This window comes from Bombina bombina, chromosome 4, assembly GCF_027579735.1.
Source record: "Bombina bombina isolate aBomBom1 chromosome 4, aBomBom1.pri, whole genome shotgun sequence".
Taxonomy (NCBI): Eukaryota; Metazoa; Chordata; class Amphibia; order Anura; family Bombinatoridae; genus Bombina; species Bombina bombina.
In genome coordinates, this window is record NC_069502.1 from 386,642,310 (window position 1) to 386,664,705 (window position 22,396).

General features: G+C 36.7%; 1 protein-coding gene across 1 annotated transcript in view; it reads left to right on the plus strand.

Annotated features, from left to right (window-relative positions):
• The window catches only part of LOC128656313 (calcium-activated potassium channel subunit beta-2), a 195,839-nt gene that overhangs the window by 103,087 nt on the left and 70,356 nt on the right, over positions 1 to 22,396 (plus strand). Inside the window, exon 2 of the mRNA XM_053710156.1 lies at positions 13,121 to 13,291. Coding sequence (XP_053566131.1) covers positions 13,121 to 13,291 — 171 coding nt within the window. The remainder of the gene's footprint in view (positions 1 to 13,120; positions 13,292 to 22,396) is intronic.

The following is a 22,396-nucleotide window of genomic DNA, read 5'->3' on the forward strand; positions in this document are numbered from 1 at the left end:
GTATAGGTGTAAGTTAGCGTTGTGTTAACGCTTCCACCTGATGCCGGATTTCTTGAAAATGCATAGGTTACTATGGTAACCCAACCTTACACTACACTTACACGCGATCACATATACGGAGCCGCATACAAGTGCGGCGCGAATATATTTTCCCGGTCACTCGCTGTTATGATAAAAGCAAACACGTAAGGCATGCGCAATATATACCGCTCAATCGCCATCCCCCCACCGCAATAACTAATAAATGTATTAACCCCTAATCTGCCAACCCCCATTTCGCAAAAGTATCTATTAAAGTTATTAACCCCTAAACCGCCACCCCCCTACATCGCAACTAACAATAAAATGTTTTAACCTTTAAATCGCCATCCCCCACATCGCAACTAACAATAAAATTTGATTTGAACAGCCAATAGGATTTAAGCAGCTCTCATCCTATTGGCTGATTTGAATATATTTTAGCAAATAGGAATGCAAAGTACCCCAAATATATTCTTCAGTGTGTGATGGAGATCTCATAAAGAGGAGGCTCCACGCTGGATGTCGTCACCGCCTGTCCTAGTCAGCTCCGCACCTCCACAGATCTGCGCCACCAGGATGAAGAAAGAAGATGCCCCGCAATAGATGAAGATGTTGCCGCCTGGATTAAGACTTCTTGCCGCATGGATGAAGATGGATGTCCAGACTTCAGGAACAGTGAGTACATTTTTGGGGGTTAGTGTTAGGTTTTTATTTTTATTTCTTGGGGTGGTTTTTTTTTTTAGATTAGGGATTTTTTTAATGGGCAGCAAAATAGCTGATTACCCTTTTAAGGGCTATGCCCATACAAATGCCCCTTTAGGGACAATGGGTAGATTAGATTTTTAAAGTTAGGTCTTTTTTATTTTGGGGGGTTGCGTGAGTGGGGGTTTGTACTGTTAGGGGTTAATTTGTATTTCATTTCAGGTAAAAGAGCTAATCGCTTCAGGGCAATACAAAAGGCCCTTTTAAAGGCTTTTGGTAGTTTAGTCTTAGATTAGGAGGTGTTTTTATTTTGGGGGGGCTTTTTTGTTTTTATAGGGGTATTAGATTAGGTTTAAATTTTATAATTTTGGATAATTTTGTTTATTTTTTATGTAATCTTCAATTGTTTATTTTTTGTGATTTTAGATTTTTTTATTTTATGTAATCTTAGATTTTTTATTTAAATTAAATCTTAGGTTTTATTTTGTAGGTAATGTAAGAAATTTTAGATAAGGATTTTTAATTTTGGTAGTTTAATTAATTTATTAGTTTAATAGTCTTTTTTTATTTTATGTAATGAGGGTTAATTTAGCGGGTGTTAGGTTAGGGGGCTTAGTGATTAGATTAATACTTTGTGTTGTGGGGGGATGGCGGTTTAGGAGTTAATAGGTTAAGTAGGTACTTTGTATTGTGTGGGGATGGTGGATTAGAGGTTAATAGTTTAAATAGGTAGATTGCGTTGTAGGGGGATGGCGGATTAGGAGTTGATAGTTTAAATAGGTAGATTGCGTTGTGGGGGATGGCAGATTAGGGGTTAATAGTTTAAATAGGTAGATTGCGTTGTGGGGGTATGGTGGATTAGGGGCTAATAGTTTAAATAAGTACTTTGCATTGTGGGGGGATGGCGGTTTCGAGGTTAATACATTTTATTGTTTGTTGCAATGTAGGGAGATGGTTAGTGGTTAATACATTAATTATAAGTTGCTATGTGGGGGATGGCAGATAGAAGGGTTTTGACGTGTCAGGTTTATTTTTGGGAGTCGGGTTAAATTTTAATGGGAAATAGGTCTCAAAAAGCTCCTCTTTCCTATTTTATACCTCTTTGAGCTGGGTGTAATTTTTCTCAATGTATCGCCAGCCTCCGACAGTGTATTAACGGTTTGCACGGTCATTGGAAACCTGGTATTATTTATAAAACTTTGTATGGGACACGAAAATGTTTTTAGAAGCCGAAGTCTGGTTGCCAAAATTTATCGGTTTGTGAGTGCACGTAAACCTAATTACCGCACAATGGAAACGAGCCCTAAGTTATTAATGCTACATGAGAGCCTGAGTACAATCAGTGTAAATGATTGTCTTTTCTTGACAATCCCCCTGGTGCAGACATCTAAGCTAGTACAGTATTAGGTTCTGTTAGTTCACCTTTTTATCTAAAAAAAACTATTTGCTTGTGTATAACTTTATTTGTTAACACCTTTTTCTTAGTAATGCACTGTGACTGACTTTTTTATTCTCATAACAGATGTTCCTTTATTAAGTTCTTGACTTATAATGTATTTATATGGTTATATGATTTGCAGACATATATACACATATAAAAACATAAATATATATGTATATATATATATATATATATATATATATATATATATATATATATATATATATTATATATATATATACATATACAGAAGTACATTGGAGCCCTTTGCCGTTAGGTAGAGGAAAACATGTAAAAGCATATTTATGCAATATTCATATTTTCATGTTGGACTTATTATATTATAATATAATATATTATGTCGGACTTATTATTATTATAATATGCAATTGGGTACGCGCATATTATAATATGTAATTGGATACGCGCATATGAGAATATGCAATCGTGTTTGTGCGCAAGTAGGGTGTTAGTTTTTTAAAACTTTTTTTTCTCTATTGACTTCTATGGGGAAATAGTTTATTGTCTGTGTGATAGTCTCATTGCACTAGAAGTAAGCTGTTTCCGCTCGTTGAGTTAGCCAAGAGGGTTAACTTTCAACTCATAATACCAGCGCAATCCGACAAGCGCAAAAAGTTTAATTCTAGCGTAATTAGCGCTCTAGCAGAAGCACAAAATACAGCTTCACTTTTAACCTAGCCCTATATGAGGGGCCAATGATATTATATATTGGCTGCAAGATTCTAAACAAAAACATATTCACCTTAACACTATTCCAGAATCTTCCTTGTGGAATTGCCACTCACATAAGGTCTGTACATACATGAAAATCTAAATCAAGTATTGTGTGACCTACTGCAATTAAAAAAACCTGCAATATAATACAACATCAGGGAATCAGCTTTACAACATACCATCACGTTTAGTACCATAAAATAAATGTTAAAATGCAAATAAACTGTGGCAGGGATTTATTTATAGGCTAAAGTAAAACGACTGCACATGACTTACGCATTTGATGTGGATGGTTTTCTTAAATGAAGATGGTGCAATTTCCTTACCCAGAAGGGAGAATTTGATGGAAATTCCTGTATTACCTTATCATCAATTTGAATACCCCTTGCTGAGCACTCATCTGTCAATGGTGATTTTGCCTGGTGCTCAACATTGTAACAAATTCTCCTTCATAAACTATTTGGTATGCAGGATCAAGCTATGTGCTTCCCATTAGCAGATTGTCATCTTAAGGGATTAAGTGTGCCATTTGCATTTACTAGTATGAAGCGGCAAGAAACTCAATTAGCATGAATGTTGTAGAAAGTCAAGGAGTACAAGAAAGGTTATATCATCTCTGACATTTTGGGCTGAAAGCCCTTAACTCTCCCCCTGAGCAGTAACCATGAGCATTTCTCAGAATATCAGACTGCCAGAACCACTAGGCTTAAACGGTGCAAAGGGAAGACAAGTGATCAGTAGTACCCAGGGATAGCAGAATGTACAATACATTTTACATACATTTCTCATATTTTCTTAATCTGTACAATGGTTAGGTCTCTAGTGGGGGATTATTTTTCCATTTTTTTTAAATAAAATTATAAAAACAGTTTCTCTAGCACTTTAAAGAATCATAAGACCCCGGGTATATACAAGTTGTAATTGATCAAAATATCTGATTTATTTTTCTTAACTATATTTTTGTACTTTTTGAATCAACTAAATTATTTCACATAATACTGCCATTCAATGTTCTAAAGAAAATCTGTCAGTTGTTTATTTTGCATATAAAAAATAAAATCACACAACCCTCATAGACCAAGCTTCACAGAGTTGAACTTTAACAGTAACTGAAATCACCTGCCAGTAGTTTGTGGAACACTTCCGTCAAAAATATATGAAGGGAATACAGACTACTTCACTGGTATCCTACGTGGCCGGACTTTTAGCCGACGGACACTTGGCCGACGGACACTTGGCCGACGGACATTTGGCCGAAACACAAGTGGCTGTCAGATAACAGTCCGGCCACGAGATAGATAGATTTGATAGATGCATAGATTAGATAGATAGATCAATAGATGCAATAGATACATTTGATAGATACGATAGATAGATAGATTTGATAGATAAATAGATAGATTTGATAGATAGATAATTTCCCAGACAGAGAATTACAAAACGTGCGGCCTGGGACCCATGGTAAGGTTCCCAGAGGCAGTTGCGGCGCCCGAGGCTCTGAATAGAACAGAGCACTCTGGAACGTATCTGCCCTCGGCCGAAATCGGAACATTCTTTAGCTTTCTGTCTGTCAGCCAAATGTCCGTCGGCCAAATGTCCGTCTGCCAAATGTCCTTCTGCCAAATGTCTTTCTGCATTTTGTCAGAGCACCGGTATCCTAATACCATACTTTAGAGCTCCAAAAATACCAGAATTTTAAGATCTCCTTGTTTGCCTGAGACATAAGGCAGCGTGGCAGGTAAAGGTCAACACTGTAGCAGGTATTTTTCCTAAAGGGATATAAAAGTGAAAAAAAAGGCTCTAATATGTTAGTGAGTGTTGTTATTGTACTATTGCTTGTATATAACTGTGTGATGAATGCGTGTAAAGGTATTAAACACATACAGTAGTTAAAGCCAGTTCCAGAGCAGCAATGGACTGCTGGGTAGGGATGGGCGAATGTTTCTAAAAATTTGAAATTTAAAACAAATTTTTATACATTCGTTCATTCAAATCGAATTTCGAATGTTTATATAGCATTCTAACATTCTATTTTCTAATTTTCGCTTTCAAATTTTTCAATAAAATTCGAAAATATTAGTTAGAATAATAGGATGTTTAGCTATTTATTCATTCAATTTCGAAATGTAATATTCAAATTCGAATGTGACATTCAAATTCGAAATAGTATTTCTAGTCTACAACTGTGTTTAATAAATGCTACATTCGAATGTCACATTCGAATTTGAAATAGTATTTCTAGTCTAATATTGTGTTTTAAATGTAATATTCAAATTCGAATGTGACATTCAAATTCGAATGTCACATTTGAATTCAAAATAGTTTTTCTAGTCTAATACTGTGTTTTTTAAATGTAATATTCGAATTCGAATGTGACATTCGAATTCGAAATAGCATTTCTAGTTTACATTTTTTTTTTTATAAATGTGATATTTGATTTGAATGTGATATTCGATTTGAATGGGATATACGATTTGAATGTGACATTCGAATTCGAAATAGTATTTCTTGTCTAATACTGTGTTTTATAAATGTAATATTCAAATTCGAATGTGATATTCAATTTGAATGTGATATTCGATTTGAATGTGACATTCGAATTCGAAATAGTGTTTCTAGTCTACAATTGTGTTTAATAAATGTAATATTCGAATTTGAAAGTGACATCCTAATTCGAAAGTGACATTCAAATGTGACATTCGAAAACTGTAAATAACATTCGAAAATCGAATTTTTAAGAATATTCGTTCTTATAAATATTCTATTATGTAAATCAAATTTCTACAATAACATTAGTTCTAGCATTCGAATTTGAATATTAACACATTCGCCCATCCCTACTGCTGGAAAATAACTGAACACATCTGGTGAGCCAATGACAGGAGACAAATGTGTGAGATATGTATATATCCTTTTTCAACAATATATACTGTTGGTAATATTCACCCTGGAATGAATTAATATTCTTAGGTTAGAGAGGCCCTCTTGGCAAGGCCCTCTACCCATTTGATCCCTATAACTGTTTTTTTGTACTCCACCTTTGTTAATAGCGCTGTGGAATCTGTTGGCACTCTACAAATAACCAATAATAATAATAATAAATAATAGAGAGGGTTCGTTTATTGATAGGCACACTGCAATATGGAGAGAAACAATACAAACGAATTAGTCCCCACACAGATATTTATACACTGGAGACAGGGCACTCCTGATCTCCATATCTAGGCTCATATATTTCATGATTGGCTAGGCTAACAAAAACAAGGGGTTTTCAATATAGTTACAATATAAGTAAATAACATTTGTTTACAAAGTTTAAGTCAGCAAATTCTATTCAGTAGGTCTGACAATAGATCAAAAAGGCAAGGTCAACACTAGAGAAAAGGATTAAAGGGACAGTCTAGAATATAATTTTTATTATTTTAAAAGATAGATAATCCCTTTATTACCCATTCACCAGTTTTGCATAACTAACAGTTATATTAATATACTGTTTACCTCTGTGATTACCTTGTATCTAAGCATCTTCTGACAGCCCCCTGATCACATGACTTTTTATGTTTTATCTATTGACTTCCATTTAATACAGGGAGTGCAGAATTATTAGGCAAGTTGTATTTTTGAGGATTAATTTTATTATTGAACAACAACCATGTTCTCAATGAACCCAAAAAACTCATTAATATCAAAGCTGAATAGTTTTGGAAGTAATTTTTAGTTTGTTTTTAGTTATAGCTATTTTAGGGGGATATCTGTGTGTGCAGGTGACTATTACTGTGCATAATTATTAGGCAACTTAACAAAAAACAAATATATACCCATTTCAATTATTTATTTTTACCAGTGAAACCAATATAACATCTCAACATTCGCAAATATACATTTCTGACATTCAAAAACAAAACAAAAACAAATCAGTGACCAATATAGCCACCTTTCTTTGCAAGGACACTCAAAAGCCTGCCATCCATGGATTCTGTCAGTGTTTTGATCTGTTCACCATCAACATTGCGTGCAGCAGCAACCACAGCCTCCCAGACACTGTTCAGAGAGGTGTACTGTTTTCCCTCCTTGTAAATCTCACATTTGATGATGGACCACAGGTTCTCAATGGGGTTCAGATCAGGTGAACAAGGAGGCCATGTCATTAGATTTTCTTCTTTTATACCCTTTCTTGCCAGCCACGCTGTGGAGTACTTGGACGCGTGTGATGGAGCATTGTCCTGCATGAAAATCATGTTTTTCTTGAAAGATGCAGACTTCTTCCTGTACCACTGCTTGAAGAAGGTGTCTTCCAGAAACTGGCAGTAGGACTGGGAGTTGAGCTTGACTCCATCCTCAACCCGAAAAGGCCCCACAAGCTCATCTTTGATGATACCAGCCCAAACCAGTACTCCACCTCCACCTTGCTGGCGTCTGAGTCGGACTGGAGCTCTCTGCCCTTTACCAATCCAGCCACGGGCCCATCCATCTGGCCCATCAAGACTCACTCTCATTTCATCAGTCCATAAAACCTTAGAAAAATCAGTCTTGAGATATTTCTTGGCCCAGTCTTGACGTTTCAGCTTGTGTGTCTTGTTCAGTGGTGGTCGTCTTTCAGCCTTTCTTACCTTGGCCATGTCTCTGAGTATTGCACACCTTGTGCTTTTGGGCACTCCAGTGATGTTGCAGCTCTGAAATATGGCCAAACTGGTGGCAAGTGGCATCTTGGCAGCTGCACGCTTAACTTTTCTCAGTTCATGGGCAGTTATTTTGCGCCTTGGTTTTTCCACACGCTTCTTGCGACCCTGTTGACTATTTTGAATGAAACGCTTGATTGTTCGATGATCACACTTCAGAAGCTTTGCAATTTTAAGAGTGTTGCATCCCTCTGCAAGATATCTCACTATTTTTGACTTTTCTGAGCCTGTCAAGTCCTTCTTTTGACCCATTTTGCCAAAGGAAAGGAAGTTGCCTAATAATTATGCACACCTGATATAGGGTGTTGATATCATTAGACCACACCCCTTCTCATTACAGAGATGCACATCACCTAATATGCTTAATTGGTAGTAGGCTTTCGAGCCTATACAGCTTGGAGTAAGACAACATGCATAAAGAGGATGATGTGGTCAAAATACTAATTTGCCTAATAATTCTGCACTCCCTGTACTGTGTTGTACTAAATCTTAAATAACTCCTCGGGCGTGAACACAATGTTATCGATATGGCCCACATGAACTAGCAGTCTCCTGTTGTGAAAAGCAAATAAAGAAGCATGTGATAAGAGGCTGTCTATATCGGCTTAGAAACAGGCCGACATTTAGAGGTTAAATGTTGTAAAGTATATTAATATATAAATGTTAGTTGTGCAAAGCTGGGGAATTGGTAGTAAAGGCATTATCTATCTTTTAAAACAATAACAATTTTAGTGTAGACTGTCCCTTTAACTAATGTATGCTTTTCTGAGACATTCCAGGCGTATCCTAATTATAATAACATTCAGCAAATTATATGACCCCTTGTTCTTGAATTTTTCATTTTATGTAACATACCCACAGCCTCAGTTTTACTAAGCCCTTTAACGTACTTGAAAGTTGCTATCATATCACCTCTTTCCCTTCTCTCCTCTAAGCTATACATATTTAGGTCATTGAGCCTATCCTGGTAAGTTTTATTTTTTAGACCATGTACCATTTTGGTAGCCCTCCTTTGCACAGATTCAGGTTTGTTAATATCCTTCTGAAGATATGGCCTCCAGAACTGCACACAATACTCAAGATGAGTTCTAACTAATGATCTATAAAGTGGCATAAGAACCTTACTATTTCTGCTGCAAATACCTCTACCAATACATTCAAGCATTCTGCTAGCCTTACTCACTGCATTACTACATTGTTTACTAAGTTTTAAATCATCTAAAATAATAATTCCCAACTTCTGCTCCTCATTTGTAAGATTCAGTATAGTGTTATTGAGCCTGTAATTAACATTTGGATTTTTCTTCCCTAAATGCATTATTTTACACTTTGCTGTGTTAAACTTTAGATCCCAGTTGTTTGTCCAATCCTCCAATTCTTGTATATCACTTCTCATTTTGTCTACCCCCATGGAAGATCCACTCTGTTACAAATTTGTGTATCATCTGCAATAAACATGTATACATACACATACATATATTTACACCAATAAACATGTATACATACACATACATATATTTACACCAATAAACATGTATACATACACATACATACATATATACACACACAGCTATACACATATACATGTATATAGATATACACATATATATATATATATATATATCAGAAAAGGAACCAGCACACGTATTATGACACAACCTCCGGGGTGCATTTCCAAAGCAGCATATACACTAATCACATGAAAGAAGGCACTCGCCGTATTAACCAGTATGAGTTTATTTCGGTTAACGTTTTCGGGGTCTCCCCCGTCCTCAGACCTGATAACACCAACATAAAAAAACACCTTATTTATCACCTTACCCCCTCCACCATAGTGAGACAGAGTCAGCTCCCATGACGTCGGTCCAGCGCAACTGCGCATGCGCAAGCCCCGCTATGGAAAGCCAACTAGGAAAAAATTGCTGCAAAGCAAAAAATAAAACTACATCGTAATTGTACTTAGTGTGAACACCGCTATAACATTGGGACATAAGTTAAATGAATGGTATAACAGCCTTCTGTATTGATCCTTGGAGGATGAGAGTGTTCTGTATGGCATGATTTTACAGTAGGTGAGAATGCTGTATCAAGTCTGTCTTGCTACCTGATGTATGCATGAATGATGAATGTGTGGCAGTCCTAATGTCTTAATAGCCTTGCATGAATGTGTCTGAGTGACAAAAGAGTAGTCAAGATTAGACTTTACTGGCTCTATCTTTAGACAAAGTATGACGATGTATCTCTGTGCTGTACAGTGGTAATTAACATTTATTGAGCTGGACAGGCTATGATGTGTGAACATATCCCAATGAAGGGATATAAAAGAGCGCTGATGTTTGAAAAAGAAAACAATATTCAATATAAAACAAGGTAATGCACTTTAAACATAGTAGATCAGATCTACCATATTAGTCCTGTTTAATGTCCATAAGCTGGTGGTAAATTGGAGGGATAAAGGTATCCTCCTAATAGGTATGGTGAGTCAGGCTGCTCCTCTTGATCCCAGAGAGTGTGGAACAACTGTTAAAATATAAAGAGTAGAGAGAGGGCGCCACAATAGCGTGATACCGTCTGGAATGCAGGTACAGATAAAAGTAAGTATTATGCTTACCAAATAGTGTGGCACTGTGCTGTGACCAGTGCAAAAGAGCAGGCTAGCACTTATCAGTGGCTAGTACACTGTGGAAGCCAATCTCCAAAGGCACTTGTCCTGGTTGCAACTTTGTATATGTCTCCTGTTGACTGGACTTCAGGTGCTGCAAAGGTGTAATCTTTTGTGTGTTGTTCAGTTGGTATTGATAAACCACAACACAGACAACTTCAAATAAAAATGACTTTTAATACTTATGACGCGTTTCTCAACCTCAAAAGGGTTGTTTCATCAGATAAAAAAGTGAATGCCATCAATGATGGCATTCACTTTTTTATCTGATGAAACGACCCTTTTGAGGTTGAGAAATGCGTCATAAGTATTAAAAGGCTATGATGTGTAATATAGGCAGGCTGTTATACCATTCATTTAACTTATGTCCCAATGTTATAGCGGTATACACACTAAGTACAATTACGATGTATTTTTATTTTTTGCTTTGCAGCAATTTTGTCCTAGTTGGCTTTCCATAGCAGGGCTTGCGCATGCGCAGTTGCGCTGGACCGACGCCATGGGAGCTGACTCTGTCTCACTATGGTGGAGGGGGTAAGGTGATAAATAAGGTGTTTTTTTATGTTGGTGTTATTAGGTCTGAGGATGGGGGAGACCCCGAAAACGTTAACCGAATTAAACTCATAATGGTTAATACGGCGAATGCCTTCTTTCATGTGATTAGTATATATATATATATATATATATATATATATACATATACACACACAATATTTGGCGTAACAGATACAGACTGAAATGCATGAGTTTGGACAAGGATAGAGGAAGAATATTAGATTTACACATTTTTTCAGACAGACTGGCCCCCCTGACTAGATGCCTGCCTAAGAACCCATTCGGACCTGACTAGACACTGCAAAAAGAAAGAAACAGATCATTTTTTTACAACAATTTACAATACCAAGAGAACAAAGTCCATTTGATAACAGATGTACATTTAAAAGTGTCTCAAAATGACAATCTCTATCTGAATCATGTAAGTTTAATTTTGACTTTCCTACCCCTTAAATCAGTAAGCAATCTGACCTTAATGATCATTACACACCAACACGCATTTCATGCTCCTTTTAAATAACACAGGTTTGATTTACCTTACATTCATGCTCAGGCAGTCAATGGCAATATAACTGACACTAAACATGCCATAAAGAGCAATCTGAGCTGGTGTTTAAATGCAGGTGCATTGGGCATGTGCAGCAAATGTATGCATGCCCCTGAAACAGTAATAACTTCTACTAGACATACTTTGCTAATACATTGCTGCAAACTACTTCTGTACAAGACTGAAATGCACTTATGCATATTTCAGTTGTGACAATCATACCCCTTTAATGAGCATATTGCTAAAAGCAATTTACATGTGGAATAATTCCACAATTCCTTTCTATCTTTCTTCTAAATTATATTAAGCTGCTTCCATATTGATGTTTGAAAAAAGTAAACAACAATGTTCTTTTGAGCTAAGATTACAATTAGAAATGTAATCAGATGAGTAATTAAAGGAAAATGTCACTCTCACATTTGTGGTCCACAGCAGACTGATTATGAAGGCATCATGGGTGCTGCAAGGGAAAGATACAAATGATGTCATAAGTTATGTCCTGCACATTTATGAAAGTGTTTGCGCTTTCTGAACACAATTTCATTACATTTAGCTTGGCTGAGGTCAGTATGAGTGTTGTCTATTGCCCCGAGTCCTGATTTCATTTACTTGACAATTGTCTCCTTCAAAAGAACAACTGGTTTATTTCCTTCACAGCAAGAGTTTAAACCTTTTAAAAGACAAAAAAACGTAAATCATTTACTATTCCTTGGAGTATACTGTACAATGACTGATCACTAAATAATTAGGAAACTCTGAAATTGCAGTTCCAAACAGACTTGTGCTTTCTGATTCAAAGGCTTATGTAATAAAGTAAAACTCTATTGCAAAATCAATACACAGCTCTTCACCAAGAAATCGTGTTTATATATTTTTTATGATACTTTAAAAATCACTGTTGCCAATTGTAATCCGAAAATCCTTAGGATGTAGAGATTGTTTTAGGTACAAATTCATGGTATTGTATCATGTAAAAACTGTCCACTGCTTTGTTCATTATACTGTATTGGTGGAATTTACTAGAACAATGGTATAATACGTTTTAATAAAGTTTAATAAAGTTTGAATTTCTATGCATATCTCTATGTTATTTTTGCATGCTAATCCAGTGAACCTGTATTTAAAAGTGTATGTATTTTATACTTTTTATTATATAGATTTATATTTATTTACAGCAGTGAGATTTTATATATATATGAAAATACTAGTTTGGAGGTTTGAATCCTCTTGAAAACCACATGATAACTGGGTGTACTATTATATGTGTAACTGATTTAAAAAGCTTTCAATTTGACTACAAAAGGCCAAAAAAAAACCACTTCTCACAGATCTTGTAGAAGAGATTCTGATGTGTCTGTTACCTCATTTTAAAAACAGAGAATATCTTGATATGAGAAAGCAAACTAAGTGCAAGCTCTTAAAAAAGGGTAAAGAGTGAAAGATAAAGAGACAGACAGGTAGACATAGAGGTTGTATAAAATACATTTTAAAGAGACATCAACAGTGATGCTATATATATCATGTAACCTTTCTTCTGTTCAAAGTATTAACTCCTTCATAAAATTAGGTATTTTCTCTACAGAAGACAAAAAAATAGAGAGACAAGCCTGTTCCCATCTTAGTAAATATAGGGGAGTGACAAATTTAAATGTCATCTATGTAGCTACTGTGTATAACAGTTGGGGATTATACAAGCAGAAACACTGAATTAAGAAGATTTACACTTTGCACAAATAAACAGACAGTTTTAAAATGCATATGTATTTTTTTATTCTTAGAAATTTTTATCAAAAAATCAAGGACCATGATCTTTTGGACAAAAGGAAAACTGTGACTGCTCTCAAGGCAGGAGAGGACAGAGCTATACTTCTGGGACTCGCTATGATGGTCTGTTCCATTATGATGTATTTTCTTCTAGGAATAACACTGCTTCGGTCATACATGCAGAGGTAATTCACTTTCTATCAGTCCAACTGGAATATACCAACTTTAATTGCCTTTATTGAGTTATTTCTTTTATACCTTTGTACATTTCCAATCTGTTTGAAAACATCAAAATGCAGTGTAAGATTGCTTCTTTTTAGCAACCCAACTGATAAGGGTAAAATTATAAGCTTTATATTCTGAACACGTTCTTCTACTTCTTTGAAGTTAAGTTAAAGAAAAAAAGTTAAATCTCACCAGCTGTCTTGGTGAATAAAGTGCATCTCTTTTAACAGTGGGTGGAATATATCAGAATGATAGGAGAGGCAGCGAGAAGAGATGTAACAGCTCAGATTTATCATTAGACACAGTATTTAACTAGTTATAGAAGCTCACAACACCTCTCATGCAAAAGGCAGAACTCATTGAGTCGGCTGTGATGTGCATGCTGCAAATTTTGATAAGGCGCAGATTTGGTGACATTTCCCCTCCTAAATCCAACTTCTGGGGAACAAGTACCATTCTTGGCATGGGAATAGCATACATGAAAACTGCACACATCAAAACTTTGATGTTAGTACTTCTAAGCACCAAGCATTTCAAAGTATTTTCACCAGACCAATACAAGATTTCTGTCACTTGTTCCAAACCAGTAGCAAATGAAGAGAAATAGTCTCAATATATGTATTTCCACTTAACAAAACCATGCACAAAGTAAAAAAGCAGTTTCCTTTTGACAAGCTAATGTGTCAGGATTATTTCAAAACTCATTATATTTGTGGCTCTGTATAGCATCTTAATTACTTAACTGCAACAGAGTTTAAATTAAAGGGACATTTTTCATTCTGTTTAAAATGTTTCAAAATGTATTTTTTTTTAAATATAAAATGGATGTTCATGTGCTAAATTTATTTCAGTGGGAGCAGTTTTTTTAAAAAAAAAAAACAAAAACAGTTTTTGCTTAATTTTTGCATTGCAATAAAACAGAAGGAAAAAAATATATGTTTAACATGCCTAATTGCTGCTCTTTCATGATAGATTTTGTAATATGTCCCATATAATTAAGTTAACCTATAGGGCCTGATGATCATAAACCTGCTGGCTTGGGCCCTGATGATATATTCACAAGGGATCCGCCGTGGGAACAAGAAAGCCGGGGAAATATTAACAAGGGCTGAAATCCAATTTTGGAGGCAGTTTCCCTGAGAGGCGTTTCACTGTACATCTCAGTGGGTTGCGATAGTGGTGATGTTTTCAAAGCAGTCTCGTCACCTACCTACATTGATCCTTTTGCACAGTATTGTATGGCAATAGAATTTATGTGTTAACAGAAACTCAACTACTTTAGTTACAATACAATAGTGAAAATTGAACTTGGATAATACACCAATCGGAGCTGGGGGATTGTGGGAAAATTATACATGCATGTACAAGACCAGAGTACAAGTGGACTGCTAGAAGTTAGATTTTTACGCTCGTCGGGTTGTGCTTGTATTATGAGTTGAAAGTAAACTGTTTTCGATTGCGCTGTGACCGACGAGTGCAAAAGTCAGAACTTAGAATATCGCATGTGCGTTTACAAATCCCCCATAAAAGTAAATGGAGAAAAAAAAGTGGGGAAAAAACACCCCACTCCCGTGCAAACCCGATCACATATTCTTATGCGCATTATCCCAACATAAAAATATGAATATTTCACATTACAATGTCCTTCACATAGAATATTTTCTAGTCATTCATAAATACAATTTGATATAATATATATCTATATATCTATATATATTAAGAATGCCTGGGATAAGCATAAGGCTGTTCTAGGAAATATTTTAGGAAATATCAGGCAGACTTGCTGGGCCTATCGCTCTTATATGCTATCAAAATCTATGTTTCTATACATATGTATATATATACTATGCAAAAAAGGCAGCACTCACTGGTCATTTGTAAGTAAAATTTAGCTTTTAATAATACAAAAAGTTAAAATCTTGGGAAAAACATGACGTTTCGATGCCTAACTGGCATCTTTTTCAAATGTCCCAAAAGGTAAATCCAAAGTGGTCTCACCAGCTATGTGGTGTTCCCCATGAGAGCATTTAAAATCCTCCACTATGCACAAAATATAGAGAAATTAACTCATTGTGTAGTTCATTAACAAATCTAGACAAGCCAGAAGGCTTGTATTTCCCACAGAAAACCACTGGATACATTGTTTCCAATGCAGCAAAGGATTCTGGGTAATATATGCAAATTAGGTTCACAATGAACTACACCGAAATAAACTAATACTGGTTAATACGGCAAGTGCCTTCTCATGTGAATATTGTATATGCTGCTTTTGGTAGTGCACCCCGGAGGTTGTGTCATAATACGTGTGCTGGTTCCTTTCCTGACTTATATACATATAAATACATAAATACATATGTATATTATATTATATATATATATATATATACATACATATACATATTTACAGATGTATATGTAAGTATCTCTATGTTAAAGCCCTTTGCCTGCCTTATTTTTAACACCTGAGACCTCATATCATTGAGCCCTTATAACGTTTATGTGCAATATTTTTGTAATAATTTTTATAAGATGGTGTTATTAATATGAGTGTAAATGTACTTTGAAATGTAATTTTGATGCGTTTTTATGCAACTTTTTTTTTCCAAAACCGTTAACCAGAGCTCTGAAGTCACGGTAATCATTCTAGCGTAAATCGCAATTGCACTTAATTACGTAATATTAGCGATAAGCCAGATGAGCACAAACACCCGCCATAAACCCCTTATCGTTTTTTCATTTTTTTTAGGAAGAAGCTTTTGTGTACGTTATATTAATATTCCGTAGAAGACAGTAGTCATGACTTTCTATGCTTTTATTTTGTTGAGTTTTTTTTTGTTGCTGTTCTTTTTAAATATACAATATACTCAGCATTTTGTCACGCAGGACGAAACAGAAAAAGTTACAGTGTCAATGACAGGAATTATAACATCCTACAATTTAAATAGACATACGTTTGCCACCATTATGAATTTAAGATACGCCCTATATCCTCAAGCCTCAGAAAAGAAAACAATTTTAATCCAGTTCATGATCCCAATTAATATTAACTGTGTTACCACACACTAAAGGCCAAATTATTTGTTTCTCAACAGGGTTTCTAAATATTTAATAAACAAACCCATGTTCTTTCCCTGTTCTTGTCTTTCTTTCATATAAAACATCAAAAAAATCAATGGTTAATTGATCTCTCAAGGCTAGCCGGATATCTTTGACATTGGGAGTTTGTGGTGAAAGCCATTCTCTCAAAATACATTTACTAGACATTAACATAACCATAGCAAGAAACAAAGCCTTTTTTTCTATTTGACAAATTACCACCCAAATATATATTGTTTGTGAAATCCATATTAATTCTTATATTTAAGATTTTAGAGACCCAAAAAATGTAGCCCAAAATTGATTAATCTTTGGACAGTTCCAAAAGTAGTGTTTTAATGAAGGGTAAGTCCAATTATTAGCTTTTCTTGGAGTAACATAGAATCTATGTAACAATTTAACCTGAGACTCCCTGAAGTATGAATCTTATTGTGGTCAGCTGAATAAATGTAAGGCTTCTATCCAAATCCTCTACCATTAGAGAAAAAACAGCTTCTTTCTGCCAGGCCTCTATTATATTTGACATAGTCTTTCTAGAATTTCTAGAGTCCAACAGAGTTTTGTAGATGGCAGAATAAGTATATTTCCCCTTTTGAAAGCGCATAATAGATTTAAAAAGACAGGGTGGCTCCCACACCATAGGGAACATTTTAAAAATCAGTAGATATGCATAATAATGTGAGTTTAGTGACTCAAATTTGAATTGAATTATGAGAATGTTTTTAAAATGTTATTCAAATAGTCTGCTATTCTTTTTAAGTTAACCTTTTCTGAGTTTTTAAAGATCTAATGGTTATTCCAGAACTTTCTGGTTTTATTTATTTATTGCCGATGGAAGTTCTCACTGTTCAGAACAAGTTATACTAATAATATTGCGACTGCACAGTAACAAATGTGTTATTAATATAGAACATGTTTGTTACAGTGTGGTCGCTAAGTATAACAGTGAGAACTATAATATTGTGACCGCACTGTAACAAATGTGTTCTATATTAATAATACGTTTGTTACAATGGGATCTCAATATTAAAATTATAACACATTCAGAACAGTGAAAACGTACTTCAGCAATAAATAATAAAACTAGGAAGTCTTCTATGAAATATAAAACCAAAAAATAGTCAAAAAGCAAAATATATTATTTTTTTTTAAAATCCCGACAAGACTTAGGCCTCTATTTATCAAAGGTCTGTCGGACCTGATCCGACAGTGCGGATCAGGTCCGACAGACCTCGCTGAATGCGGAGAGCAACACGCTCTCCGTATTCAGCATTGCACCAGCAGCTCACAAGAGCTGCTGGTGCAACGCCACCCCCTGCAGACTCGCGGCCAATGGGCCACCTGCAGGGAGGTGTCAATCAACCCGATCGTACTCGATCGGGTTGATTTCCGGCAATGTCTGTCCGCCTGCTCAGAGCAGGCGGACAGGTTATGGAGCAGCGGTCTTTAGACCGCTGCTTCACAACTGGTGTTTCTGGCGAGCCTGTAGGCTCGCCAGAGACACGGGGCCTCAAGCTCCATTCGGAGCTTGATAGATAGGCCCCTGAAATTACATATTATAGGAATATATAATAAAATATTTATAAATAAAACCTTTTGGGGCAGATTACAAATGGTGTGCTATTTAACACTTTTGCTCTGGTACAAACACTGCTAGGAGTAAACTTTTAACGCACGTGGGTTTATGCAAGTATTACAAGTTGAAAGGGAAATGCTTGTGTGCAAGCAAAACCCGATGTGCACTAACTTCAGGACTTCGGATATCATGACCTCGATAATGCATTCACCCCTCAGACTTCAATGGAGTGCGTTAAGAAAAAAAACTAACACTTATCGCTGATGCGTGAACCAGACACCACGAAGGACTAAGTGCACCTCAACCCAACATGAGTTATTCATATTTCACATACCAATGTTCTTCCAACAGAGAAAAATGCTCTATATATATATATATATATATATATATATAAAAAAATATAAATAAAAATAGTAGTTAGTGGTGTGAATGTACTCTCACTCAAAGTTCCCAACTGCCAGGGTGCTGTGAGAGTGATTGTAAAGGCAAATGTGATGAAAAGCACTCACTGGACTTCGGTCAACTTCACAGTAAACAAAAACTTTATTCCTGTAACATTTCAGGATACAGAATCCCTTCTTCTGACAGTCAAAAACTACAGACATACAAACTTAAATAGGCCTAGTAATCCCACCCCAGGTGAATAAACCAATCCCCGCAGGTGGTGTGCAAAAAGCCACAGTGCTGTGTGCAAAATGCAGTTACCATAGTGACCAAAAGTGTTTGCAACTTCTGTAATGTTCAAAAATGTGCAATCCACCTTCAATGCTGAGGTGCCAGACAAGCCATCACATAACAATGCGTTCAATCATAAACCTTAGTGCCAAAAAATAAAGTAAAACCACATAGATCTACATATTAGATTAAAATACACTTGAGTTTCTGTGTGAAACACTGCTGAAAAAGAACCAATCAGTTAGTCACCAGGAACAACACACCTCTGTGTGTGATCATATGTTCAGCCTACGCTGCTATCATCAAAACAAAACACACCTACTATGTGATGTGGCCAAAATTCATAGGCAGCAATTTGTTGTATGCTAATAATATTACCTATGTATGCCGTGTTTACCAGCGTGAAAGATGTGACTAAACTAACGGTGGGGGTCCAAAAAATCTGTGACAGGTCCCAAGCTGTATTTAATATCAACGGTCACTCCTGAGAGATATAAATTAGTATTAGCCCATTGAGGGAGTCCAATAATATACCAGCTAGTGACTCAATGTCAATGAAAGGACTATATATAAAAAGAGTGTGAGGCGAACTTGAAAACAATGAAGGTGCATATACAATTTTTTTTTTAAATATATAGAAAATATATACACAGTATTTAAAAAAATTAGAGGGGTTGTTTCTAGCTGGCTATATAATTGAAAAAATATATAAAAATAATATACAAAGTATATAAAACACTTTTTATATAATTTTTTACACACTTTGTATATATTTTATACATTTTTAAATGATATTTTTTAAAACATTCTTTCAGTTATATAGCCAGCTAGAAACAACCCCTCTAATTTTTTTAATAGTGTCACGCCGCGCCGCTCTTGCCGTTGCTAGGGGCGCAGCGTCTCCTTCCCTGCTCGTTGTGAGGGGCAGTGTTGGCTCTGGATGCGTGCGGCGCTGACATCATCGCTGCATGCTCCGGATGCCGGGGCGGACCTCAGTGGCGCGAATCTGCGCCTATTTAAATCTGTGAAGAACGATCTGTCACTTCCCAAGTATAGGTGTTACTTTGTGCGCTCCTGGGTGTGACAGCTCGTTATTTCTTGTGCCTCATATCGTTACTGTATTACTATATACAAAACAAGGAAGGGGACTGCACTCTCAGACTGGACCGGGTACACATCCCATAACCCTGCAACATGCTCAGCCCTGGGTGCTCAATAGCACTCTGAGGAAGCTGTGCTGTTTCCATAGGGAAAATTACAAAATAAATTAATACAACACACAGAAAAAGCCCAGCAATCTCTTACAAGCTCTCAGCTATTACTATATACATATATATATATATATATATGTTTATATTCATATACATATATATTTACTAGGAACACACAGTCCCCATAGGCCACAATGTAAAGGCACTCCCCACTCCCACCGGCTTAAAAGCCCGAAAAAATGGTTAATGTTTTTCAATAAAAAACTATTATGACACTATTTTGAACGAATCTTGGGCACTTTTAGAAAATGAACCAGAGATCGGATTTAGAATTGGAAGTAACAATTGGGGACACGCAGGACCCCTGCTCTAATAGACACAAACAAAAGGATCGGACACGCAGGTCCGATTACAATTGCTATCAAAACATTGATATATCAGATAACTCTTCCTTGGTAGGGGAAGGAGACGTTAAATAAGCAGTTCTAACATGTTTTGGGGTGAAAATAGTTCACCTAAATTGAACCTTGATGTGGGCTCTGAATGTGTGTGTATGTGTGGGGGGGGGGGGGGGCTAGTTCGTGTGAATTAAGTTTAGTATTCCAGAAGCCAGTATAAAGGACATTTTTGTACTTCAGGAGAAGAAGAGAAGAAGATTATATTCAAGCAATACATAGTATTATATCAATCTCTCAGTATCCTATAAGTATAATCTAAGACAATTTAACATAGCAATATGAAGGAGAGGTCACTAAGAGATCTTGAAACTGTGTCTAGCACACGCTGTACTTAGCACAAACTGTACCCAACACTCACTGTATCTAGCACGAACAGTACCCAGTACACTCTGTACCTAGGGCACACAATACCCAACACACGCAGTAACTAGCACAAGCAGTACCTAGCATATATAGTACCTAGCACACCTTGTATCTAGCACATACAGTACCAAGCACATACAGTATTAAGCACAAACAATACTAAGTACATACAGTACCAAGTACATACAGTACCAAGCACACATAGTACTCAACACATACAGTACTCAACACATACATTACTCAACTCATACATTACTCAACCCATACAGTACCTAGCACATACAGTACCCAACACATACATTACTCAACACCTACATTACTCAACACCTACACTACTCAACACATACAGTACCTAGCACATACAGTACCTAGCACATACAGCACCTAGCACATACAGCACCTAGCACATACAGCACCTGGCAAATACAGCACCTGGCACATACAGCACCTGGCAAATACAGCACCTAGCACATACAGAACCTAGCACATACAGCACCTAGCGTATAGAGCACCTAGCACATACAGTATCTAGCACATACAGCACCTAGCGCATACAGCACCTAGCACATACAGCACCTGGTGCATACAGCACCTGGCGCATACAGCACCTGGCGCATATAGCACCTAGCACATACAGCACCTGGCGCATACAGCACCTGGCACATACAGCACCTAGCACATACAGCACCTAGCACTTACAGTACTTAGCACATACCGTACCTAGCACAAACAATACCCAGCACAAACAGTGCCTAGCACACACAGTACCTAGCCTAAACAGTACCTAGCACACTCAATACCTATCGCACACAGTACCTATCGCACACAGTACCTATCGCACATATTCCCTATTGCACATATTCCCTAGCGCACACATTCTCTAGCACACACAGTAGCTACCACACATAGCACCCTGTGCATACAGCACCTAGCACATACAGTACCTAGCACATACAGCACCTAGCGCATACAGCACCTAGAACATACAGCACCTAGCACATACAGCACCTGGCGCATACAGCACCTGGCGCATACAGCACCTAGCGCATACAGCACCTGGCACATACAGCACCTGGCACATACAGCACCTAGCACATACAGCACCTAGCACATGCAGCACCTAGCACAAACAGTACCCAGCACATACAGTGCCTATCACACACAGTACCTAGCCTAAACAGTACCTAGCACACTCAATACCTATTGCACACACTACCTATCGCACATATTTCCTAGCGCACATATTCCCTAGCGCACACATTCTCTAGCACACACAGTACCTAGCACACATGGTACCTAGCATACACGGTACCTAGCACACAAGTTTAGTATTCCAGAAGCCAGTATAAAGGACATTTTTGTACTTCAGGAGGAGAAGATTATATTCCAGCAATACATAGTATTATATCAATCTCTCAGTATCCTCAGTATAATCTATGACAACTTAACATAGCAATATGAAGGAGAGGTCACTAAGAGATCTTGAAACTGTGTCTAGCACACGCTGTACTTAGCACACACCGCACCTAGCACAAACCGTACCCAACACTCACTGTATCTAGCATGAACAGTACCCAGTACACTCTGTACCTAGGGCACACAATACCCAACACACGCAGTAACTAGCACAAGCAGTACCTAGCATATATAGTACCTAGCACACCTTGTATCTAGCACATACAGTAC